At 41.9% G+C, this 23,737-nt stretch overlaps 1 protein-coding gene and 1 pseudogene across 2 annotated transcripts; one reads left to right on the top strand and one right to left on the bottom strand.

Moving 5' to 3' along the window:
* Nucleotides 1-2,960: 2,960 nt before the first annotated feature.
* On the bottom strand, nucleotides 2,961-13,514 carry ZFP37 (ZFP37 zinc finger protein). 2 transcript variants are annotated; one of them, XM_058672723.1, is made up of 4 exons: nucleotides 13,061-13,514; nucleotides 8,601-8,727; nucleotides 8,187-8,321; nucleotides 2,961-4,592 (listed from the first exon to the last, which is right to left on the bottom strand). In XM_058672723.1, the coding sequence occupies exons 1-4, from the start codon at nucleotides 13,409-13,411 to the stop codon at nucleotides 3,043-3,045; spliced, it is 2,163 nt and encodes a 720-aa protein (XP_058528706.1). In that variant the 5' UTR covers nucleotides 13,412-13,514; the 3' UTR covers nucleotides 2,961-3,042. The 2 variants fall into 2 exon arrangements, with proteins under 2 accessions (XP_058528706.1, XP_058528707.1); XM_058672724.1 differs by having other exon boundaries at nucleotides 13,017-13,134.
* Nucleotides 13,515-16,439: 2,925 nt separating this feature from the next.
* On the top strand, nucleotides 16,440-17,676 carry LOC101526676 (coenzyme Q-binding protein COQ10 homolog B, mitochondrial-like; annotated as a pseudogene).
* The last annotated feature ends 6,061 nt before the right edge of the window (nucleotides 17,677-23,737 follow it).

The raw sequence follows: 23,737 nt of genomic DNA, 5'->3' as shown, positions 1-23,737 counted from the left end.
AAAAGCTAGAATTAGGAACCAGAGCTGGGAGTCAAATTCCAATGTGAGATGTGAGCATCACAGCCGTTCTCTTCACTGTAAGGACAAATAATGCTCCCCATGTCCCCACCCCACCAAGAGGCCCACTCTGAGTCTCTCCTTTCCGGAATTCTTGATCTCCCTATCACCAACTTCCCAGTGGCTGTGATCGCCCTGAACTCCATCCTGTGATTTGTCATGTTTAAAAGGGTGCATATCCCTATCAAATGCTGCCTGTATTTCATACCAGCTTCAACCTTTCCTCAGGCCTAAAGCCATGAAAATGTGATATAACTTGCCATTCCCTTACTTCAAGTTTCAATTCTTTTTACTTAACTTGCCTGCCTTGTAAATTCTCTAATACCTTTTGGTAACAAAGATATGGGTGTAAGAGCAGGATTTTTTCCTTCTTGCTGACTATTTTCTATCTCTAACACTTAAAATAGTGCCTGGAAAAAAAAAAAATATATATATATATATATATATATATATATATATATATATATATATGATCAGATCATTTGGGGAAAAATGTGTTTCACATCTGTTAATATTTACACTATGAATATACATCCCTTTTATACTAAAACAATCAAAACAATTTGATAATTTATTAAATTCAAACTAATAGTGATGTAGAGCAATGATTATCACAAGTCTGGCTCCTTGGATCAGCAGTATCAATATTACCAGGGAACCTTAATAAAAATACAGTTGGGACATGGTGGGATAGCCTAGTGACTGAAGTCCTTGCCTTGCATGTACCAGGATCCCATATGGGCATCGGTTCGTGTTCCAGCTACTCCAGTTCCCTTCCAGCTCCCTCCTTGTGGCCTGGGAAAGAAGTTGAGGGTGGCCTAAAGCCTTGGGACCCTGCACCTTGGGACCACATGGGATATCCGGAAGAAGCTCTTTGCTCCTGGCTTCGGATTGGTTCAGCTCTAGCCACTGCAGCCACTTGGGGAGTGAACCAGCACATGGAGGATCATTCTGTTTCCCCATCTCTCTGTAACTATAACTTTCCAATAAAAATAAATAAAATTTTTAAAAGTTCCACAATTTAAAAAAATGCAAATGTTCAAATGCCACCCACAGGGTGTCTGATTCAGTGGGTGTGTGATTGGGCTCAGGAATAAAACTCCTACACTCTGTGTTCGAACAAATTCTTCATGCAAGCCTGAAGAAGCCTTTCTAGCATGCTGTTGGCAAGTATGTCACCTTTTCTATGATGTCCATGAGTTGATTTTTCAAAACACACAAGTACATTCATGTGTACAAACACACATGCCACTCCCAATATTTACTCAACAATTCTCTGAAATGAGGAAATCAGGAAGTAGAAACTTGAGAGGGAAACATTTGTAAAGATGTTGTATATTGCATAGTTGTTTAGTGCTCATCATTATTTTAAACTATGATCTAGGCAAAATATTTATTGAACAGAACTGAACAAGACTCAGCAAGTCCTGATGATGAAGCCATATATTTGTATCGAAGAATAAATAAGAACATGTAGTAAACTTGCTGTGAAAAATAGAAAAGGAAACATACATGCTAGATGACAAAATAAGCAAAACCATCTTTGTACTTATGTCTTTCTTTGTGGAGTAACAAGCATTTTAAAACAGTGAAGTATACTTCTTGTCTATAATTCAGGGACAGAAATAAAGTCCAGATAAACAATGTAAACAGGTTTAATGTGCAAATGTACAATGATTCATAGCATCTTACAGAATTCATGCTGAAGAATGTGTGACCAATTACGGGTTCACTCTAAAAGAATCCAGATTCGTTAGCAATGTAGGCTAATGAGCAAAAATGAAGAGTGGTGTTCACTCCTTGCAGTATACTTGAAACCTTTGATTAATGTGTTTTACCCTAGTCCTTTGTATATAAGATAAAATGAAGTAATTGTTCAGAATATCACTTTCATTCACCTCCAATCATAATTCATCTTTAATCTTTAAAAATGGGAAATAGAAACACATATTGTAGTTGGAACACATGGTGTGAATGAAAAAAGTGTTTGATAAAAGAGTCTTGGTAAATGAAGTACGAAGTTTAATATCACATAGTTCAAATTCACCATATCATTAACAAGCATGAAATAAGCATAGAAACCTTATTACCTTTTACTTTGTCACAACATTGTGGAGCAGGCTCAGTGACAACACTGAATAGTATTGAATTTATCAATATTAAAAAGTATTTTCAGTTGTGAAGCTAATACATGTGCACGAGTGTTTAAATTCCTAGACTCCCATCTTGTCCTCAACAAAAAACACCACTAAGTTTCTTTTGTACTTTTTCAAAATCTATTCATATACAAATGAGCACCACACATTTTGAAAACCTTCATGCTAAAATAAATGTATCTTTGAATCCCATTTCCTACCAACTTTCTGAAGTATTGAATGAAAGACAAATACACACATCCTTTTGTACACAAATGGCAATACACTGTATACACAATTCAGCAGTCAGCTTTTTCACACTTAATACATCTTGAACATCATTCTCTTAGCACATTTGCACCTTCAGCTCTGTTCATTTTCTTTCAATTTCACATCAATATTCCTACATAAATAATATTTTCATAATGTTTTCTGCTAATGCAGGAGGTAATATAGATACTAAGAAAGAGCTGGGTGATAATGTCAAAGACAGGACTTATATAAATGGCCATAGCCACTTATTCAAAGCAATAGACACACAAATTCAATTCCAAGACATGGTGTTTAAGTACACAACATCCAAGCAACTGAGGAATATGAATTTGCTTCATCATTGCTGTGATTACTCAGTCATAATTTTTTAAGTTTTATGGACAATTGCAATATGCAAATCACTTTAAGTATTTTAGAAAATATTTTCTATGAAAGGGCTGCAGAAATATCCATATTCAAATTCTCTCATGTAAGAGACAATCTGATTTTTTTGAAAAACTTTCTAATGCTCTTTACATTCAGATTATGTTTAAGGTTCAACAAAACTGTCAGCTCTAACAGTTTTATTGTATCAATGTCACTCAGGGGATTTCTCTCCCAAATGAGTTTTCACATGTTTGGTGAGTGATGCACTTTGTTTGAAGGCTTTCCCACACTCATTACATTCATAGGGCTTCTCCCCAGTGTGAGATCTCTGATGTATAACAAGTTGTGCCTTTGCACTGAAGGCTTTTCCACATTCATTACACTCAAAGGGTTTCTCCCCAGTGTGAGTTCTCTGGTGTACAATGAGGTGTGACTTCTGGCTGAAGGCTTTCCCACACTCTGTACACTCATAGGGCTTCTCCCCAGTATGAACTCGCTGATGCTGCGTAAGGCCTTCGATTTGCTTAAAGGCTTTCCCACATTGATTGCATTCAAAGGGACTTTCACCTGTATGCGTTCTCATATGGTAAGTGAGAGATGAGCTATGTCCAAAGGCTTTTCCACATTCATCACATTTGTAAGGCTTCTCCTTGGTATGAGTTCTTTGATGTATGATTAAGTGTGACTTCTTGCTGAAAGCTTTGCCACATTCACTGCATTCATGTGGTTTCTCACCTGTATGGATTCTCATGTGCTTCGTAAGAGATGAACTATACTTAAAGGCCTTTCCACATTCACTGCATTCATATGGTATTTCACCTGTGTGAGTTCTCACATGTTCAGTAAGAGAGGAGTTATACCTGAAGGATTTCCCACATTCCTTACATTCATAGGGCTTCTCACCTGTGTGAGATCTCACATGTTGGATGAGGTTTGAGCTATGTCTGAAGGTTTTCCCACACTCAGTGCACTCATAGGGCTTCTCTCCTGTGTGGATCCTCAGGTGGTCAGTTAGTGCATGTTTATGACCATGGGCTTTGCCACACTGGGTACACTCATATGGTTTTTCTCCAGTGTGTGTTCTCTGGTGTACAACAAGGTGTGATTTTTGGCTAAAGGCAATACCGCATTCATCACATTCATATGGTTTCTCTCCAGTGTGAATTCTCTGGTGATCAGTGAGTCCTTGTTTATGACTGAGAACCTTTCCACACTGGTCACATTCATAAAGCTTCACTGGAGTATCAGTTTTGTCATGCTTGGCAGATAGACTAAAGCTGGATAACTTCTCATGTTTCTTTCCAGCATGAATTTTGTCTCGCTTAGAATGGGATAAACTACGACTGCTTAATTTCTCATGTTTCTTACTAGGTTCAGGCTTGTCACATTTTTCAGATGGGTCATCATTGAGTACTTTCTCATGTTTCTTTCTAGACTGATTTTTGGGTTTTTTTGTATCACATATGCTATTGTTGAGTGATTTCTTGTGTTCTTTGGCCACAACAGGTTTCTTTTTTATACACTTTATTATATGACCAGGTAGGTCTAAATTCTGTTTTGAACTTTTTTCATGTGAATCAAGTTTATGCAGCCTCTTTTTCGAAGAAAGAAGTTTTGTGCTCATGTTCTTTAGTTCCACCAGTGAACCACATTCATTGCTTCTTTTTTTCAGGGTTTTCTTTTTCCGTGCAACTTCTCCATTGACTTTGTTATGAGATTCCTGGTTATTTTCTAGCTGATCATCATCTTGCTGGATTTCTTCTAAAATGAAATCCAATGAGACGCTCTAATTAATTTTTGTGCTCATATTTTGGAACAAAACTAAGAAAGAAATACCCTGTTGAGTCTTTAAGATTATTTTTGTTTTTAATTTTGAAAGGCAGAGTTACAGAGAGAATAAGAGATACAGAGAAAGATAGTTTTTAACCACTGGTTCTGTTCCCAAATGGCTGCAATGCCAGTGCTGGCCCGATCCAAGGCCAGGAGCCAGCAGCCAGGAGCCAGGAGCCAGGAGCCAGGAGCCAGAAACTTCCTCCAGGTCTCCCAATGGGAGCAGGAGTCTAAGGACTAGAGCCATCTTCTGCTGCTTTCCCAGGCCATAGTGGGGAGCTAGCTCAGAAGTAGGCAGCTAGGACATAAACTTGTGTCCATATACAATGCTAGCACCAGAGGCAGAAACTTAGTATACTATGTCCAGCCTCACGGTTGAATCTTTATTCAATCATAGTATCCCAAAGTAAAATATGCATCAAGGACAAATGTCCCTTATATTTTTGGACTTGGTGAAGGCAGGGGGTAAAATGTAGTAAAACAAGTAAAGGAAAATTGACAACAGCAATTAGAAACAGCTTTTATATGACCTTTCAATCTAGGATAGGAAATAAAACACAAATTTCAGTGAATAGGGAATGAGTGAAGTCAAAAGTCCTTATGGTTGTATCTGACACTTTTTGAGTTCTCCCTTCATCCCTGCCTGTTCCACTCTGGTAACTGGCTCCTACTGTACTATGTTACTCTAGCTCAAAGCATGATGTTCAATAAGATTCTTCATCCTAAAAATTTAGGTTCTAGCTAATCTCTACTTGGTGCTTACATTCAAAGATGATATAAGGCTGGTACCGATGAAGCCTTACCTTCTTTGTGCAAGCAGAAAGCTCACTACTACTAATATTGAAGCACATACAGAGAGAGAAGAATCTATTTACATAATTTCAGTTCTAATGGCTTCCTAATTTCTTGTCCTAGTCAGTGATGAAGTCTGCTTAAAATCTATGCTCTTTGGGCCCGGCACAGTGGCCTAGCGGCTAAAGTCCTCGCCTTGAACACCCCAGGATCCCATATGGGCACCGGTTCTAATCCCGGCAGCTCCACTTCCCATCCAGCTCCCTGCTTGTGGCCTGGGAAAGCAGTCGAGGACAGCCCAAAGATTTGGGACCCTGCATCCGCGTGGGAGATCCAGAAGAGGTTCCAGGTTCCCGGCTTCAGATCGGTGCAGCACCGGCAGTTGCGGCTCACTTGGGGAGTGAATCATTGGACGGAAGATCTTCCTCTCTGTCTCTCCTCTCTGTATATCTGACTTTGTAATAAAAATAAATAAATCTTTAAAAAAAATCTATGCTGTTTGGTTATAAAATACACACAAGTCCTTACCATAAGTTCCTCTTATTTACTTAAGTCAAAGTGAACTTTTACTATTGTATGTAAAAGAGCTGGGATAAATATATAGAGGAGCTAATAGGTGACTGTAGGAATCACCAGGAAAGGGTGTATCACTGCTACCACCCATGATCAACATCATAATGATATCCCTTTAGTTTAAAAAAAAAGTTTCTTTATGTTCCCTGATACTTTTCACAAGTGATAAAATTCATGGTAATTAGCTTCACAAACAATCTCTGCACTTACAGTACATGCATATGCTTTAATTTCCAACAGTTTGCTATGGGAATATAACTTTATTTTTATTAGGTCATTCCAATTGTCAATAATAAATTTTAAGCTTATTCCTAATTTCTCATTCTTTCCTCCACACATAACACAATTTTGAAATGTTTTCTCACAACCAATTTCCCTTTTCTGAGACACCATCCACACTGAAAGATGTAGGCAGCCATATTTGTACCATATGATCTGAACAATTGATTGGACAGTGATAAACACCAGGCCACAACTAGTCCAGTATTATTTCCCCCAAGAATTTGGAGTTGAAGTTCAAAAGGCTTTTTTTTTTAAGATATGTATGAATACTACATGAGTACAAGTCTATGAATTTTAAGAGTTAAGTCCGTCAGTTGGTGGGAGCCTGGCTCATTTACAAGGATGGAGAAACAGAAAAAAACTTCATAGTGAGATTCTAAAAGATGCAAAGAGAAAAACAGATCTAGAATTCCCTATGACACCATAAAGACAAAAAATGAGGCAAAAGAGAAACTAAAATGGAGAAACTAAATTATGGCATTTGAACAGAGAGCCAAAAAATAGTATTTTATGCAGGATAGTGGAGAGATCAGTTCTCATGTAGTAAAAGGTCAGTTTTTAGAAGTATGGGGGCCAGTGCCATGGTACAGCAGACTAAGCCTCAGCCAATGGAGCTGGCATTCTGTATGGGTACTGGTTCTTGTTCCGGCTGCTCCACTTCTGATCCAGATTACGACCTGGGGAAACCAACAGAGGATAGTCCAAGTCCTTGGTCCCCTACACCTACATAAGAGATCTGGAAGAAGTTCCTGGCTCCTAGATTTGGGCTGACTGAGCTCTGGCTGTGTGACCAGTTATGGAGTGAAACCCCAGATGGAATCTATCTTTCTCTCTCTCTTTTTTTTCATTCTCTCTATTACTCTGTCTTTCAAAAAAAAAGAAGCATGGCTATAGCAGGAAGCCTAAACAAGTAAAGTTGCTAGATGCATTTGGAAAAATGTAAGTGATGCAGCACCCTTAGAGAAGGAACATAGTAGGACCTGCTAGGCAGCATGACAAAGTTGGGTTTTCTAATACTCAAGGAAGGATCAGGGAAATTTTCTTTCTAGGGAAAACAAAGGGTATTTAGCTTAGCATTTAAGATGCCTATATCTGGGGTCTGAGTTCAATTCCCAGCTCTAGCTCATGACTTTAGCCTCCTGCCAGTGCAGATGCTAAAAGGCAACAGAGATATTTCAAATAATTGAGTTTCTGTTCCCAAATGAGGCACCTGGATTGAGTTCCCAGCTCGTGACTGTGACCTCCATCCAGTCTCAACCATTGCAGGTGTTTGAGGACTAAAATAGAAGATGGGGAACTCTGTGTGTCTGTGTGTGTGTATGTGTGAGACCCTAAAATACTGGATGTGTGATTTGCTCTTATTAATAAAGTTTGAACTGAGAAGGTATATACAACTTCTAAGTTATTCATGAGTTCTAATCACCCTCTCTTTGCTTTGCTATCAGACTAGAATCTTCTAGACAAGGAACACTATTTCAGTGTGGGTCCCCGGATGAAGATAATGTGGAACAGAGACACAGATCAAGCAAGAAATATGTCTTTCTTGTCATAAGACATTATGATGTAAGAGTAATTCCTTAATGGAACAAAACTTAGTCTATGCTGGTAGATACAACAGTTTAGCCAAACTCTCATGAACACTGGCTCCCTTCTATAATGAATCTCACATAAGAACCCCCAGTGTTGACAGGCTCAGATAAAGAAGAAAGATTGTAATCTCCTCTCCAAGACTAGAGAATCTTTCTCACAGGAGACCCTGATTATCTTCACTCCTACTTTCTGGCTAAGGAAGAAGGGCTTGCATTGGTTAAGAAGAATTTAACAGTAGATTATCCTTTGAAAAATCCCAAAGTTACCATCAAGAAACTAGGAACTTACTTCTGTCAGCTTTCGTTTTCTTGGATCTTGCTATTTTACTCAGACGATTTTGACTGGGTCTTTTCCCCCTTCCTAAACATGGCTCTTCTCCTTTTTCCAACTTGGAGATCATCTCTGGTTTGGAAGTTTGACACCCTGCTTAAGAAAAATAGTAGAAATTGGGTGTTAGAATAATCACCCTGAGAATCAAGCCCCAAGGCTTGTATTTCAGGGCCTTTAAAGGCTTACCTGTACAACACTTCTAAAGTTTCACAATGTGGATGCCCATGTCCCTCAACAGAATAGGTCTTATATTTTGGAAGTATGAAAAAGGTTAAATGTCTTTAATTCATGAAATCAAGGCGAGACTTTCAGGACTTCAGAGATGAGGTATAACAATGGACATATTTTATATTATGAAGTAGTTGTCCTCACCCATTGAAGTTAAGTTGCTATAATTCTCCAGCATTACATCCTTGTACAGGTTCTTCTGTGCAGGATTGAGCTGCTTCCATTCTTTCTGACTAAAGGCCATGGTGACATCTTTGAATGCTACTGATCCCTAGAACAAAAAAACTCTTGTTTAGTCTAATGTTTTCCACCTTCAGTGGATGTTTCAGACAAAGTAATGATTTGTTCTTACATCAATCATTCACTGTTGGTCATGATGCTTATTCTGTATTGAATTTCGCATGTTTTGAAAGAAACAATCCATATTATGGACTGTCCCTAATGTGAATTTGGTTACTTAAGAGGATAAAATCATACAGATATAAAATAGAAAGACAATAGCTCCCCAAAAAAAGAAACAAACAGATTAAATCTTTACTTTTGTGATAATAAATGGATGCTACAAGGCTGTATTTACAAAGTTCAGAGGTAGAATTGAAACCCTTAATTTTGACAGTAAGTTCTCCAAATCATTTATATTTGGAAGTAAAAAAAAAAAAGACATTTTAGGTATGTGAAACTGCAGAAAGTATACTGTGATATACATTTTTGCAAGGGTAGTTTCTGCCCATGGGCCCTTGCTCTTTTTAGCCCTAAGGTAGGCCATAGAAATTAGAATTTTTTCCTCCTCCACCTTTCCAAGAGAAACTAGCCATGAAAAAAAATTCTCTGGCCTACTTTGTATGATAATAGATAATACCCCTATTTCTCAGGGGGAAACGTGCTACAGAGAGAGAACAAGGAGAAACTGGATGGAGAGCCTTGCTGAGCACACACATGTAGAAAGGAAAACCAACTCAATCTGTTTCTTCCACTACAAATTCACAACACAGAGCACTTCCAGCATCCAATGTGTTGGGGCTTTTTTTGCTCTACGTCAGCAAGCATCAGGCAATGCTGCAGGTAGCAGGCCCCAAATGGACATCCTCTAATTCTACCTAGTGCTAACACAATCCTCCTGGAGATGTTGGTAGACTCCCCACAAGGTTGAAGGCTCACACCCCAGGATTGTACCTCTCCCGTTGGAAGCCAATAGTACCTCCTAGCTTGTTTTACTTGTCTTTCTGATTAACAAGCTATAAATTGTTCTTCCCACAATCCTCTCATCAGGTTTGATTAATTTGTCTGAGTGGCTCAAAGACTGTTTTACTGATTGATTATACAGGATATGAAGAGGAAGAAAAGCACTGAGTGAGATATAGGAGAAAGGGATGGAGCTTCCATACCTCCTCTCATGCCACCTTCCAGGAACCTCCGCATGCTCAGGTGTTCAAAAGCTCTCTGAACCCTACCCATTGGGATTTTTATAGGGCTTAGGCATGACTGAAACATGGCAGCTGTATAGAAATGCAAACGGACAACAGAAATTTGATCCAATGATCGTAGACTGGGTGGGAAAACCCAGCAAAGCCTGCATATTCAGGTTCTTTGTGGTCTAACTGTGGCATTTCTACCTTCCAAGTATGGAACAGAACCCATTCTGACACAGGTGGCTTGTCACCATCAGATATTTTCTGTATGACAGGCCCAAGACAGAAAGGGGAGCAAGCTTTGTCTACATGAACTGCCTTGAGGAAGACAAATTCTATTTTCTATAGCCCATCATGGGGAAAGAGTCACGAGTCAGGAGTCATGGGTGAAAACCAAAAAATGGAGGCCAGCTCAGCTGGCTAATCATCTGCCTGCAAGTGCTGGCATTCCATATGGGCGCTGGCTCATGTTCTTGCTGCTCTACTTTCCCTCCAGTTCTCAGCTTATGGCCTGCGAAGCAAAGGAGGATAACCCAAAGTCTTGGGACCCTGTACCCGCATGGGAGACCCAAAAGGACCACTTGATTCCTGGCTTCAAATTGGCTTAGCTCCAACCATTGTGGCCATTTTGAGAGTGAATCAGGAGATGGAATATCTTTCTCTCTGTAAATCTGAATTTCTAATAAAAACAAATCTTTTTTAATATTTTTTTTATTGCAAAGTCAGATATATAGAGAGGAGGAGAGACAGAGATGAAGATCTTCTATACAATGATTCACTCCCCAAGTGACCACAATGGCCGTTGCTGTGCCAATCCAAAGCCAGGAGCCCAGATCCTCCTCCGGGTCTCCTATGTGAGTGCAGGTTCCCAAAGCCTTGGGCCGTCCTCAACTGCTTTCCCAGGCCACAATCAGGGAGCTGGATGGGAAGTGGAGCTGCCAGGATTAGAACTGGTGCTTATATGGGATCCCAGTGCATTCAAGGCGAGGACTTTAGCTACTAGGCCACTGTGCCAGGCCCAAAAATAAATAAATCTTAAAATGGAAAAAAAACAAGAAAACCAAAAAATTTGTACCTTAATATCACATAGGATTTACTCATTCCATTTACTTCCATTAGGTCATATCCTTTTTGTCTAATCACATTTCTACACCATTGTTCGTGCTTCTGTCCTCCTATGCCATGAATTCTCCATAACTAGGAGGACGGGGTTCATTTTGGGTGGCTGACTGCACAGAGTTTTGCAGGAAGATGAAGAAAAACACTATCCAACTGGGTCCTCTGGTCAAAAGTCTAAATATAAATCTTGCTGCCTCATTTCCTTCATATTTACTATCAGTTGATCAGTAGGTCCTGTTGATTTACCTTCAATGTATTCTGAAATTGATTTTGTTTTAGTTTATGCTACAACCCTTTAATAAATTATTATCTGCTCCCTTCAGTTATTGCAATAAACCCCTAACTGACCTCCCTGTGCCTTGTGCCTTTGTAGTCTATCTTCCATAGAGCAGTCAGGGTGATCTTTTCAAGCATCAATTGGACCAGTCACTCCCTAGCTTAAACTCCAAGGTTTCTCACTGCAAGTAGAATAAAATCCAAATCCATATTTTAACCAATGAGATTCTACATGCTTTGGTCCCTTTTCATCACTCTGATTTCACATTCTTCTTTTCCTTTATTTTCTAATCACACCAATCCTGTTTACGGGGGGAATGTTAAAAATTATTTAAAGGGAGAGGAAAAAAATCAGAGGAAAGGGGGAGAGACATTCCCGTCTGCTGACACATCTCCCAAATGCCTGCATAGCCAGGGAGGGGACAGACTGAGGCTGTGAGCCTGAACTCAATCCAAGTCTCCCCCACGATTAGCAGGAACCCAATCACCTGAGACATCAGCTGCCACCTCCAAGAAGCTGCGTTAGGAACAAGCTGGAGTCGGGAGCCAGAGTCAGACACTGAACTCAGACACTACAACATGCAACGGGTATATCTTCCCCATGAGGCCAAATGCCCACTCCCCTTTCTAAAAGGGTATAGTTCACTCCCACTTCTGGACTTTTACAATTGACTTCCTTCTTCCTGGCACGCTCTGTCTTCGGATCTCTGTATGATTACCTCCCTGTCATGGTGTATGCCTCAACTCAACGGTCATTTTATTACTAAGATCTTTCCATGACTAAATTTCCCTGCCTACCGTCAGTCACTCTCTACTATATTCTTTTACTTTCTCCAAAAGCACATATTGGTGCTTATTTATTTTTATTAATTTTTTTCCTATTGCTAAAGCATAAAGACATTGAGGAATTGACTCTGACCCTGTTTTCTGGTATGCCCTTAGTTCTTAAAACACCTTCTGGCATAGAACAGCTACTCATTTTACTGTCAGGTCCTTTCGATTTATAATCACTGATACCCAAACATTCCTCAGTCAGTAACTTTTGCAAACTTCCCTCAATTACAGAACTCTAACAATTTCCTGATTACCATTTTCCACAGACTTCCAACCACGGATTCCTACAGAGCCCTGTCGCCAACCCCTGTAATCTCCCTCAAATCCTGATTTCCTCACGCTCCGAATCAAGAAATCATAGTAGATCCTTCATCATTAATCTCTATTAATCACTTAATCACTGAAAACACAGGACTCCTGGACACCACATCATCATCAATCTACAGCAGCCACCAATCACCTCTTCTCCTGTGATGACAAAATTACCCACCATCCCCAGAAACACCATAACTCTGCTAAGGGCACTTCCACAGACATCACTATCACTGACCCCATGTCTCAATCTGATCCCCACTCAAACTCTCAATCTGAGAACTCCCAATTCCAGCACTGCCCCTTTTTAACAATCCACTAATCACCAGACATCAGACGTTGGGCTCCCCTACAGACACTCAAGTCGCTTCTCAAAAGCCTCCATTTCTCCCCCGCAGCTTTCCAAACTCTCCACTCACTACATCACCGTCTCGGTAGGTTCTTTAAAGCCCCGATTTCCTACAGCTGCGTCAATCACCGATCCCACAGATCTCCCCGAACACCGACTCTCTCAGAGACATTCTCTCCCCAGCAGCGACTCCCCGCACCCGGTTCCTAGGTCGTTCTTCCACAGACTACGATAACTCTAACCACTAATCCCAATTAAAACCTTTGCTGAATGCCAGAATAGTCCCGCGCCATCATCATCCTTACAACATTGCTGTCCCCGGGCTCGGTCTCAGCCATCTCCTTCGGACGCAGGGCCTCTTCGACCATCCCCGGATTTCTCCTCAGGTCCACTGTCTTGGGCTTTGTCAAGAGCTGGTCGCAACACAGGCAGACATGGCGAACACCCGGGGCGCGACCGCAGAGGATCCCGCAACAGCAATGGCGGTACCCGTTAGTAATCGCCCCCTGGGCGCGGCCATTTTGAAGAAGGCCAGCCGTACAGCGGAGCCGAGGGGGCTTCTGGGACGCGATCTGGAGGCGGGGCTGACGGTGGTGGTCAGTCGCTGAGCAGTCCGAGCTTTGGTGGGCGCGAAGGGGCGGCGTGATGTTACACATGGCCGACAGGGGGCTGTACCTGATACCTCCACTACTGGAAAGATCGTTGACAGAATCTGGAATTGTGTGTGTTTGTTTTTTCCCTGAATAAGTCCGTGCGGTCAGCTGAATGCCTAACGATTGGAGGGAGAATGGGCGGAGTCTAGCCACAGGAAGTTAGTCTTGGAAATGCAGGATAATTCGTTTCTTTTATAGTATGAAGACAGTGAGAAAACATGAAGCAGCAAGATAAGCGAGCACACTCCACCTCGGTGAGAGCCTAGGTCTAAGGGAGAAGAGAATTTCAGTAGAATAATCACAGTTGCATCCAGTCATTTCCCCATATCCAAATTCACACGTTCACGAAATTCGCTGAACAATGAGTTGTTCAAACAGTGACACAAATAACCAACTAGTTATCTGTCAGTCTGCCGTGGTTGTGTCTGGTTGTTGTTTTTTTTTTTTTTTTTTTTTTTTTTCAATTTATTTTTTTAATGTATTTATGGGGTCCGGCAAAAGCCTAGTGGCTAAATTCTGGTTTGCATCTGCCAGGATCCCATATGGGTGCCAGTTTTTATCCCAGCTGTTTCACTTCCCATCCAGCTCCCTGTTTGTGGCCTGGAAAATCAGTAGAGGGTGACCCAAAGCTTTGGGACCCTTGAACCCACGTGAGAGACCTAGAAGAAGCTCCTTGCTCCCGCATTGCCGCAGCTCAGCTCTGGCCACTGTGGCCACTTGGGGAGTGAATCAGTGGACAGAAGATGTTTCTCTCCGTATATCTGACTTTCCAATAACAATAAATAAATCTTTTCTAAAAAATTCCTTTCGGGCCTGACACTATGGGTCAGTGGCTAAAGCCTCACTTTGCAAACACTAGGATTCCACAGAGATGCCAGTTCATGTCATGGCTGCTCCACTTCCCATCAGCTCTCTTCTTATGGCCTGGGAAAGCAGCAGATGATGGCCTAAAACCTTGGGACCCTTCACCCTGATAAGAGACCCGGAAGAAGCTCCTGGCTCCTGGCTTCAGATTGGCTCAGTTCTGGCCATTGTAGCAATCTGGGGAGTGAGCCAGCAGATAGAAGATCTTTCTCTGTTTCCCTTTCTCTCCATTAATATGATATGCCTTTCCAATAAAAAAAATAAGCAGAGAGATTTGTTTATTTGAAGAGCAGAAAGGGAGACAAAGAGATCTTCCGTCCTTTGGCTCTCTCTCCAAATGACTGTAACAGCACAGGCTGATCAGGCTGTAACAAGGAACCAGACGCTCTATATAGTCTTCTACATGTGTGACAGAGACCCTAGTATTTGGGCCATCAGCTACTGCTTTCTCAGATGCATTAACAGAGAGCTGGAATGGAACTGGAGCACTTGGGACTCAAGTTGACACTGCAATATGGATGCCAGTGTGGTAAGCAGTAGCTTATCGGGCTACACCACAATGCCGGTCCCTTGTCCCATGTGCCTGTTATTTTTGACCTCTCAACATTTTGTGTGATACAGTTCTTTTCTGAGCTCAGAGGAAAGATTTCCTTAGACTGCCTATCTGCAAGATAGTTTATAGTCCTGTTAATTGATTCTCTCCCTGCCCTCTACAATAATGCTTTCTTAGTCCCAAGGATAGCAATGACATGTTTTCCATTTATTCTAGCAATCCCAGGAATGCTTCTTCCTAGACCCTGACATCAACACCTAGCAAAATATGTTAGACATATCCTGGTACACAAAGTCCTAATATGACCCACATTCGGTCTACTCCCTGATTGGTTCTATATCCATTTGACTTGCCTCTTATTTGGCGAGTGGTGAGAATCTTAGATTATAGGATTATCACTTATGTGGGTAAATTCCAAATCAGTTGACTTTTACTTCATAAAAAAAATGTGGATTTTCCTGAATGTGTTTGAACTGATCAGGTAAGATTCTGAAAGAAACTAAACCTTCCCTAGAGTCAGAGATGTCAATGTGGGAAGGCCTGGGAAGAGGCTGCATGGAGGGGCCATGACAGCAGCCTCTGGGGGTTCACAGTGGGTTGGTTCTATGAAGTGACAAGAGCCTGAGTCCTACAGTTGCAAGAAAATGGCATCTGCCAACAAGCTGAGGGATAGTGGAAGCCTAAGTCTCCAGATTAGGCTGCAACTCAGCTAACATCTTGATTTTAAAATTCCTGAGACATGAACAGAGTACTCACCTGTACCTGTCAGCACTCTGTAGGAAAGCAGAGCCAGTGGGGTAAAGAGGTGTGAACACATGTATTGTGGGACTTGGCCCATTGGCCCATGAAACTGTAGAGGGCACAAAGTTCCTAACTGCAAAAATGGGAGGGATTACCTGCTACACCATAGCACCGGCCTTGTGTAATACTATTTTTAAAGGTGTCTGAAGTGTTTGAAAATTAGGATGAATTGTTGAGGGATTTTTCAGATTTTGTAGGCCATGGAAGTGGCAGAAAGCAAACCTGTGTCTCACAGGAGGAGATGGAATCACAGAGAGAAACTAGAGCAACTGGATAACAGCTCTAGCTCCACTTGCAAGCCCAGTTTTTCTGTTTTTCTTTTTTAAAGACTTATTTTTTAAAGACATTATTGGAAAGGCTGGTTTATACAGAGAAGGAGAGATAAAGTTCTTCCAATTGCTAGTTCACCTGCCAAATGGCTACAATGGCCAGAGCCGAGCAGATTTGAAGCCAGGAGCTTCTTCCAGATCTCCCATACAGGTGCCGGGTTCCAAGGTTTTAGGCCATCATCTGCTGCTTTCCCAGGCCATAAGTAGGGAGCTAGCTGGGACGTGGAGCAGCCGTGACATGAACTGGCATCCCTGTGGAGTCCTAGGGTTTGGAGGTAGATGATTAGTCAGTGAGTCATTGCACCGGGCCAAATTTCAGCTTTTCTCCTCCGGCTTTTCTAATTGTGGGCTCTAGTTGTGGGACCTGGATGGAGCTCCTAGATATTGGATTGAGTACTGTCACTGGGCTGTAGCAAAAACAGAACTTTTTTTTTCTGAGTAGGCACAACAAATTGAGATATTAAGCTCAATGGAGTTGTCAGAGCGAAGAGTCATAGATTGTTCAATGCAGGAAATGTATGATGTGGTGTCAGGAATGGAAGACTACCAACACTTTGTTCCTTGGTGCAAAAAATCGGATGTAATATCACGGAGATCTGGATAGTGTAAACCATGGTTAGAAACTGGGTTTCTACCTGTGCTGGAACGTTATACATCAGTTGTGACCTTGGTGAAACCACATTTGGTGAAGGCATCTTGTACTGATGGGAGACTTTTTAATCATTTGGAGACTTTTTAATCATTTGGAGACTAGTTGGCGATTCAGCCCAGGTCTTCCTGGATATCCAAGAACTTGTACCTTGGATTTTTCAATCTCTTTTGAATTTTGCTCACTCCTACACTCTCACCTTACCATGTTGTTTTTTGATGTAGTTGTAAAGCAGATGGTTGCTGCCTATGAAAGAAGAGCATGTAAGCTGTATCGTCCAGAAACAAATGTACCTCAGGAACTAATGCTTCATGAAGTTCATCACACATGAAGGAGCTCTGGTGTCACCTACTTGGACCTTTAGCCTGGGGGGTGCTTTTGTGAATGGTTTCCAGACGTCAGAAAGCATTTAGTACACCTAGCTTTGACTGTAAACTTGCGTGTAGAATACGACCCTACTTGTATATGGAATTATTTCTTCAATCATTATATAATTCGGAGTACTAAGTACAGCAGCATATTCTGCATTTAACTATGTTACTATTGCTAGAAAGATGTATCTCTTCTAAGCAGAAACTGAATAAGTAATTGTAATGAGTGAGTTGATATGCTCGGTCATTATGTATATATTAACCATATCATGTTTAAGTTATTAAATTCAGATTATTTATAACTTATATATGGAGCCTACCATATAGCTTAGGGGTTATCACCAAGTAAGTAAAAACTTTATCTTACAGTTACTGCTAATGAATTCTCCCTGGCACCTTTGGTATTTTAAATTATTATTATGGGTGTAGAAGATCATTTGGTGCTATAAGGAGATTGGCTCCAAATATGACAGTGAAAAAATTTTGGGGGGATGAGTGGTCCAGAGGTTTCAGCTGCTTTTCCAGTAGTCTGTAACCTTCTTCTGGGTATTTTGGTTGCTCTTTAGCAAATGCTAATATAGAACAGTAGGCAACAGATAAAGAAAAGTTGGTTGATGTGTTGCTGGCACTATGCATCCCTATTTTCTATTTATTGTGTGTATTCACTTTCAATAATGTATTTTCAAACTGGTATTTTTAAAGCAAATCAATGTAAGGACTGAAGTAGTCACCTAAAGTTAATTTGTTTATATATACTTAAAAAATGACTGATGTGGGGCCCAGTGCAGTGGCCTAGCGGCTAAAATCCTCACCCTGAACGTGCCAGGATCTCATGTAGGCGCCAGTTTTAATCCTGGCAGGTCCACTTCCCATCCAGCTCCCTGATTGTGGCCTGGGAAAGCAGTCAAGGACGGCCCAAGGCCTTGGGACCCTGCACTCGCATAGGAGACCCAGAGGAGGATCTGGGCTCCTGGCTTCGGATCAGCTCAGCTCTGATCATTGTGGCCACTTAGGGAGTGAATCATTGGATGGCAGATCGTCATCTCTCTCTCTCCTCCTCTCTGTATATCTGACTTTGTAATAAAAATCAATAAATCTTTAAAAAAAAAAAAAAGGACTGATACAGCATAGCAAGTTAAGCTTCTGCTGTAATACAGGCATCCAATGTGGGCACAAGTACAACTCCTGGATGTTCCCTCTCTGATTTAACTCTCAGAAAATAGGGAAAGTAAACAGAAGGTGACTGAACTTGGGCATAAGAATCCACATGGGGGCCCGGAAGAAGCCCCACTTTCCTAGCACACCTATCCCACAACTTGCCCTTGCAAGGATTTGGAAGTGTGAAAAATCAGAGACAACACTCTCCTCCTCTCTTGCTACCTAAATAACTTTGGCTTTCTTTTTTTTCCTAAGATTTATTTTTTTAATTGGAAAGTCAGATACACAGAGAGGAAGATCTTCTGTGGGCTGATTCACTCCCTGAGTGGCCACAATGACCAAAGCTGAGCTGATCCGAAGCCAGGAGCCAGGAACTTCTTCTGGGTTTCCCACACAAGTGCATGATACCAAGGCTTTGGGCTGTTCTCGACTGCTCTCCTAGGCCACAAGCAAGGAGGTGGATGGGCAGTGGGGCTGCTGGGACATAAACTGGTGCTGATGTGGGACCCCAGTATGTGCAACATGAGGACTTTCACCAGTAGGCTGCCGTGCCAGGGCCTAAAAGTTTGTTTTTCAAGTGAAAAAGTAAACAATTTTTAATGCCATGGGCCAAAACATACATGTTGTGGCTGGTAAACTTGCTGACTGTTGTAACACAAATGCGTCATCTAATAGCAGTGCAGGCTCCATGAGTGCAAATGTGTGCTCACTGGTGGTTTTTTTTTTTTCATAGATTTATTTTTTATTGGAAAATCAAATTCACAGAGAGAAGGAGAAGGAAAAAGAAAGCTCTTTCACCTGCTGTTTCACTCCAAAGTGACCACAACAGAGCTGAGCCAAACTGACGCCAGGAGTCTGTTGCAAGTCTCCCACATAGGTACAGGGTCCCAAAGCCTTGGGAAGTCCTCTACTGCTTTCCTAGGCCACAAATGGAACTGGAAGGGAAGTGGAACAGCTGGGATACGAACAGGCACCCGTATGGGATCATGGCACATGAAAGGCTAGGATTTTAGCCTCTAGGGTACCATGCCATGCCCATGTGTTCTCAGTGCTAAATGAATGTGTGAATAGACATAGTATATATGACACCCAAGCCAAGCAAATTGCAACAAAGAGAAGAATGCTGAAGCCATGTTAAAGAAGGGTTCAAATAAGAAAGATGCGATCAGGAAAAGGAATTGATGTACAGGGTCACACATTGGAATGTTAAGAATATTAATTGTTCCGGGCCCGGCGGCATGGCCCAGCGGCTAAAGTCCTCGCCTTGAAAGCCCTGGGATCCCATATGGGCGCCGGTTCTAATCCCGGCAGCTCCACTTCCCATCCAGCTCCCTGCTTGTGGCCTGGGAAAGCAGGAGAGGACGGCCCAATGCATTGGGACCCTGCACCCGCGTGGGAGACCCGGAAGAGGTTCCAGGTTCCCGGCTTCAGATCGGCGCGCACCGGCCCGTTGCGGCTCACTTGGGGAGTGAATCATCGGATGGAAGATCTTCCTCTCTGTCTCTCCTCCTCTCTGTATATCTGACTTTGTAACAAACTGAATAAATCTTTAAAAAAAAAAAGAATATTAATTGTTCCACATGGAGGAATAATGACCATGGAATAAAGGAACATGCTACATTTTGAACATTAAAATTTTCCCCCAAATAATCTTGTGTGTTCCATGGACATCACAGTGGACATCAGGTAGGTTCCAGATGGTCAAATAAATAAATTACCCGCAAGAGGAGAATCAAGATGGTAGAATAGGGTAAAGGCACCACGTTTAAACAGATGGAGAAACATTACCCAACTAGTGTGAAGCAGACAGGGCAGATTCCAGGAAATAAGAGAGGACAGAACAACAACAGAGGGGTACCTGGAGACTGACAGACAGAGGAAAGCAGCAGACACAACGGTGTGGTGTTGCACTGACTGATACTCCAGCGGCATTCAGCTAATGAGCAATCTGAACTCCAGCAGCAGCCTGAACTCCACCAACAACAAGGTGGGAAGGGACTTTGACCAGGAGCTCAGGAGGTAAACCCAGACAAAGAACTGCCCATTCTGCTGGTATGTTTGATTTGACCAAGAACAGAAACAGAGCAACAGAACCAAGACAGGCAGAGGGGAACAGGATGGATCTCACAGAGCAGTCCAGCCTCTAGAGCTGTTATCAGGAGCTATTTTGTTTAAGGAGTTAAAGTATTGCGCATGTGCTCAGCTGGGAGTGAACTCCTTTCTGGCTCAGTGAACTGCAAAAACGTGACATTCTACAGATTCTGCCCAAGACAGGTTCTGGTAGCCCTCAGATCTGATGGCCAGCAGATCAAGAGCTCTAGCAGTGGCAGATCAGGTGCCATTTCATAGAGTGTGGCAAAGACTTTAAGACTACAGGAATGGTCCCAGCGCGATAGCATAATGGTTAAGGTCCTCACCTTGAACGCCCCAGGATCTCATATAGGCGCCGGTTCTAATCCCGGCAGCTCCACTTCCCATCTAGCTCCCTACTTGTGGCCTGGGAAAGCAGTTGAGGACGGCCTAAAGCCTTGGGACCCTGCAACCGTGTGGGAGACCTGAAAGAAATTCCTGGCTTCAGATCGGCACAGCACCAGCCGTTGCGGCCACTTGAGGAGGGAATCATCGGATGAAGATCTTCCTCTCTGTCTCTGCTCTCTGTACATCTGCCTTTCCAATAAAATAAATAAATCTTAAAAAAAAAAAAAAAAGAAGAAGACTACAGGGACACCAGTGAGCTGCACATGTGCTGAGCTTGGGGAGAACTCACTGAGCTAATTGCATTGCACTGGTCCCACAGGATAATAATACTGACTATGGCATCATAAGGGTCAAAATAGACCCATGTGACCCTCAGACCTAAGGGCCAGTAGGTTCCGGCACGATCACCACTACCAACAACGCAGCTATATAGGATCCCTGGTGTCTCCCTAATCCTGGGACCTGCTCCAACCAGAAACAGAAGAAAGGTTGTACAGACAGTGGTGTACAGCCTCAGCATGGCACCACAAGAGATGGAGAGTGCTGAGTCAAAAGTTGGGGTCACCAGAACCATGGTGCAAATCTGACGTAAGAAGCCAGACATGGAACTCGCTGGAGGGAGTGGCACAATTGGCTGCAAGCAAAGAAACATGTACAAACTGCAAGAAGTAAAATCCAGCTGTAGACCTGTGGGTGACAGAGCTTAGAAACCTACCCCAAGGAGAAAACTCTGCTACCCAAAAGTACAATGACCAAGAGCAAAAGAAGAGACAAAGGCACCATGAATATTCCTGAAAACTCCCCTGCAAAGGAACAAAAGCCTTTGCCAACCTCAGAGTTCAGTGGAAGATATTGAGCAAATGGGGGACACAGAATTCAAAACATTTGTTTTAAAGCTCCTGATCAACAATGAGAAGCACATGCAAAGCAAGAGTTCAAGGAATTTAAGGGGTAAGTTACACATGAATTAGCAGAAATGAATAAAATGAAAGCTGATATATCAGAAATGAAGAATACTGTGGAGCAAATTAAAAGTACAATGGAGAGTCTCCAAAGTAGAATGATGAAGCAAGCAGAAGAATCTGAAAGATTAGAAGATATTTCCTGTCATCAGGGGGAAACAAACAAAAAACTGGAAGCAGAGTTAGATCGAGCTAAAAAAAGCATTCAAGAATTGAAAGACACTATGAAGAGGCCAAATATAAGAGTTATGGGAGTCCCAGAAGGTGCAAAAAGAGAAACTGGTTTTACAAATATATTTAATGAAGTAATAAAGGAAAATTCCCCTTATCTAGAGAAAGAATTGGGAAACAACATCCAGGAGGGGCACAGAACTCCCAACAGGCTTGACCAAAAATGATCTTCAGCACGACATATGATCTTCAAACTCTCTTCAATTGAACATAAGGAAAAGATCCTTAAAAGTGCTTTAGTGTATTTACTTGCATTAATGCATGACTTAAACTCACTAGTTGGGACACAATTTTCCTTGTTCTTTTGCCTCTCTCTCCTGGTTCTCTCTTACTCATTCCGTTTATTTGCAGTGTTTAGTGTCTACTTGCCTAAGTCGACACCTGCAGACTCGGAGAGAGCCTCCCACTGCCCGTGCTTCCTCTCAAGCATGGGGTGTGGCTTTCTGCACCTACCTCCCCTTCATCAACATCTTTCCAAACTTAGCGAGTCTTCTTAAGAAATTATTATTGAAAAGTGCATAAATGGGAGAGGCCAGATGGTGGCACTATAGAACATCATGGCTGAAGGTGCCCAGAGATGAAGACTGCTTATTTATGTACACATGTAATGCAAATTTCAATATTCTATAGTCTAAAAATGATCATGCAATGGAACTAAACAGAATGCTTAAAAACAAAAACAAAAACAAAAGAAACCTTAAATTTTAGGTGTTTTTTTAAATCCCTGTTTATAGGAATTTTTGTAGAATATTTGTCAGTGATTAATATCTCTATTTATAGCCTTGAAAAAATTGTGTTACATATTATATTACTATAGGACAACAGAGTGATTCAAGTGAGATAATTCAAAAGGCTTAAACTCCAAAATTATTTAATCTTTGTTGCCAAATTGTTTAATTTTGATTTAAGAAAATCAGAGACCTTCTTTGCCTTAAAAGTATGCACCAATAAGCAGATAATACAAACAAGAAAAAGATGCCAGCTGGAGAGTTAGCGACAGGGAACCCCAAGATCCAGATGCGGGTGGATCCACTGTCTGCCGAGGACCCTTCATAGTCTTCAACTTCTCTCACTTTGCGTGATGGTAGTGAATAGTAAGCTTCCCGTTTTTTCAAGAGCATTGACCCATTCAGAAGGACTCTGTTTTTAATCACTGGGAGACATCACCTCTTTTTTTATTATTATTTTCATTTGATTTACACACCAGTGCTGAATGTCAGTGCCCTTACAATGATTTCATAAAGACTCGTCACATGTTTGCTTGAAGTTCATTTTAAAAAATCAGTGTTGTTTTACGAAAGAATAACAAACATGAAATATCCATGTTCATAATCTTATGGGAAGAATAAAGACAACCAACATTCCAGTCATTTCCAAGAAGCCACAGTCATTCTGCCTTTGTTTACCAGGGCAGCTCTGTCAGGACTGGATATCCCTGAATTCTCAAATCCTACTCTTAACCTTCTGCTGTGCTGTTTCTGTCTGGGAGGGGTAATACCACTGAGTGCTGAGACATTGTGTTGAGGTGGCTTTAGAAAACAATGTGGCAATACTAGCCTGTAGGCTTGAGTGTTTTCACCAACCTCTGCACAAGTCAGCCAGTCCTGCTATTGCCTCCACCAGGGGGCGGCCTTTAGAGGCTTGTCTGGCATTGAAGTGTCCTAAGAACTATCATTTCTTTTGGATGCCCTCGGAGGCCAAGTACTCTGAGGTCACCCACCCCCAACCGGAGCTTCCGCAGGGGATGGAAGAAGTCCAAACACTACCGTGCAGAAACCAACGTCATCAGAAAGACAACCAGAAGCCCTGAGCGGTCCGCAGAAACAGAAGAACAATAAACATCCTTCGGGACCAGGGAGGAGAGCTTTCTCTGGTCCGAGCCTGGATCCACCGCTGGACCCCCACTCTCCCTCGCAATGACCATCGGGATCGC

This window comes from Ochotona princeps, chromosome 14, assembly GCF_030435755.1.
Source record: "Ochotona princeps isolate mOchPri1 chromosome 14, mOchPri1.hap1, whole genome shotgun sequence".
Lineage (NCBI taxonomy): Eukaryota > Metazoa > Chordata > Mammalia > Lagomorpha > Ochotonidae > Ochotona > Ochotona princeps.
This window is presented reverse-complemented; position numbering and strand designations above follow the sequence as displayed.

Bases quoted from the DNA above. Each gene is read 5' to 3' on its own strand.
- ZFP37 (XM_058672723.1), bottom strand. From the start codon at position 13,411: ATGTGTAACATCACGCCGCCCCTTCGCGCCCACCAAAGCTCGGACTGC. The intron at 8,728-13,060 runs GTAAGGATGATG...TTTTTGTTCTAG, and splicing joins AGCCCGGGGACAGCAATGTT to GGATCAGTAGCATTCAAAGA. The intron at 8,322-8,600 runs GTGAGGACAACT...TTTCTTAAGCAG, and splicing joins TAGCAACTTAACTTCAATGG to GGTGTCAAACTTCCAAACCA.